We start from the raw sequence: 1,479 nt of genomic DNA on the forward strand, positions 1-1,479 counted from the left end.
CGGCAGATCCTGGTGCCTCTCTTCAACATGCGCGCCGACCTGATCAAGAAGGACGCCGCGCTCCTCGTGAAAGACCTCTCGACGAAGCTCCCCGAGGCAAAGCGCGCATCCGTCTCGAGCGAGATCGCCGCGATGTTTGGCGCCGCGCAACCTCAACCTGCGAGAAGCAAAAGCCCCGCAACGACAAAGCCGGGCAAGTCCGAGTGAAGTCGGAGTGAGAGCTGGCGAACTCAGCGCGCGCAACACGATGGGTGGTTTGCGAGCGATCAGGAAACGCATGCGTTGGCCACCATGACGATTGCAGAGCGCGAAACGTGTAGTTTGACTCGGTGTGAGCGCGCGCTGCGCCCGCGTGCCGCGCCGCCGGCGCGGGCCGCGGGCGCACGCTTTCGACGGTCGCTCTTAGAGCGACGTCGCTCTTAGAGCGACCGTCGATCTCGCCGAGAGGTTCTTTTATTGTTTACGGCGCTTTCGAGGAACGAAAAAGTCGACGCGTGTGTCGATGCGTGTGCTCTGGCAGGGGAGGCTGCACTTGCACTTCCCACACACTTGCGCGGCGTGTGTGTGAGGGTGTGCGGCAGGAGCGGAGGCTACGTGTGTCATGTACGTGTATGTTGATGAGCGGTGTTGAGAGAAGCGTTTGCTCATGTGGGTCGCCGCCGTCCCGTCAGAGCTAGACCAGCGAGGCAGCAGAACACGAGCGCAGTCGTGGTGAGCAGGAACGGCTCAGAGCGGAAGACAGGGAAACGGGCAAAGACGGCGATGAAGAGGGGGTGCACAAAGTAAAGGAGGAGCGTCCCAACGCCGACCGAGGCGGGGAGGGGCAGATCGGCGCCCGCCGCGGCAAAAGTGCGGCCGATGCGGTCGAGCGCGAGCGGGACCACGAAGGATCCTCCGAGCCAGAGGAGCCGGTCGGCAGTCTTTGGGAACCACGGGTAGGTGATCATCCCGGCGAGCGTGAAGCTGGTCGACGGGCAGAGCAGGATCAGGCCGAAGAGCACGAGCGGCCACGCGCGGCTCGCCACCGGCGCGGCGGACGCGCGCGTGAGCGTGACGACGAACCCGAGCGTCATGAGCTGCCGAAAGGCGTGGTAGTACAGCACCAGGTTGGTGTCGAATGTAGTGATCTGGAAGCGGGGCACGCCAAACTGGAGCACCGCAGCAGCGGCAGCTCCGTACTGCCAGAGACGCACCGCGGGGCCGGCGCCGGCTGCCGCGGCGCGCGCACTCCCGCAGACGCAGCCGAGGAAGGCGGCCTAGGGCCAGGGACCAGGGCCCAGGGTCAGTGTCGGGCTGCTCTCTCGCAGCTCGCAGCCGCGGGAAGGGGCTGCCTCCGCCGCGACGAGCAGCAGCACGTCTTGCAGGTGGAGGGCGGGCGGCGCGAGGCCGGCGAGCACGTACAGCGCCGACGCGGCGAGCCAGCGCAGGAGGAGCCGCGGCAGCGACGGCTCGCCGCCGGTGGAGAGGGATAGCAGCTCG

At 66.7% G+C, this 1,479-nt stretch overlaps 1 protein-coding gene across 1 annotated transcript in view; it reads right to left on the bottom strand.

Moving 5' to 3' along the window:
- Positions 1 to 402: 402 nt before the first annotated feature.
- The window catches only part of EMIHUDRAFT_206853 (hypothetical protein), a gene marked incomplete at both ends in the record, with an annotated part of 2,620 nt that continues 1,543 nt past the window's right edge, over positions 403 to 1,479 (bottom strand). Inside the window, 3 exons of the mRNA XM_005776257.1 lie at positions 403 to 416; positions 680 to 1,148; positions 1,229 to 1,256. Coding sequence (XP_005776314.1) covers positions 403 to 416; positions 680 to 1,148; positions 1,229 to 1,256 — 511 coding nt within the window. The remainder of the gene's footprint in view (positions 417 to 679; positions 1,149 to 1,228; positions 1,257 to 1,479) is intronic.

This window comes from Emiliania huxleyi, assembly GCF_000372725.1.
Source record: "Emiliania huxleyi CCMP1516 unplaced genomic scaffold EMIHUscaffold_28, whole genome shotgun sequence".
In the NCBI taxonomy this organism is placed as follows: domain Eukaryota; phylum Haptophyta; order Isochrysidales; family Noelaerhabdaceae; genus Emiliania; species Emiliania huxleyi.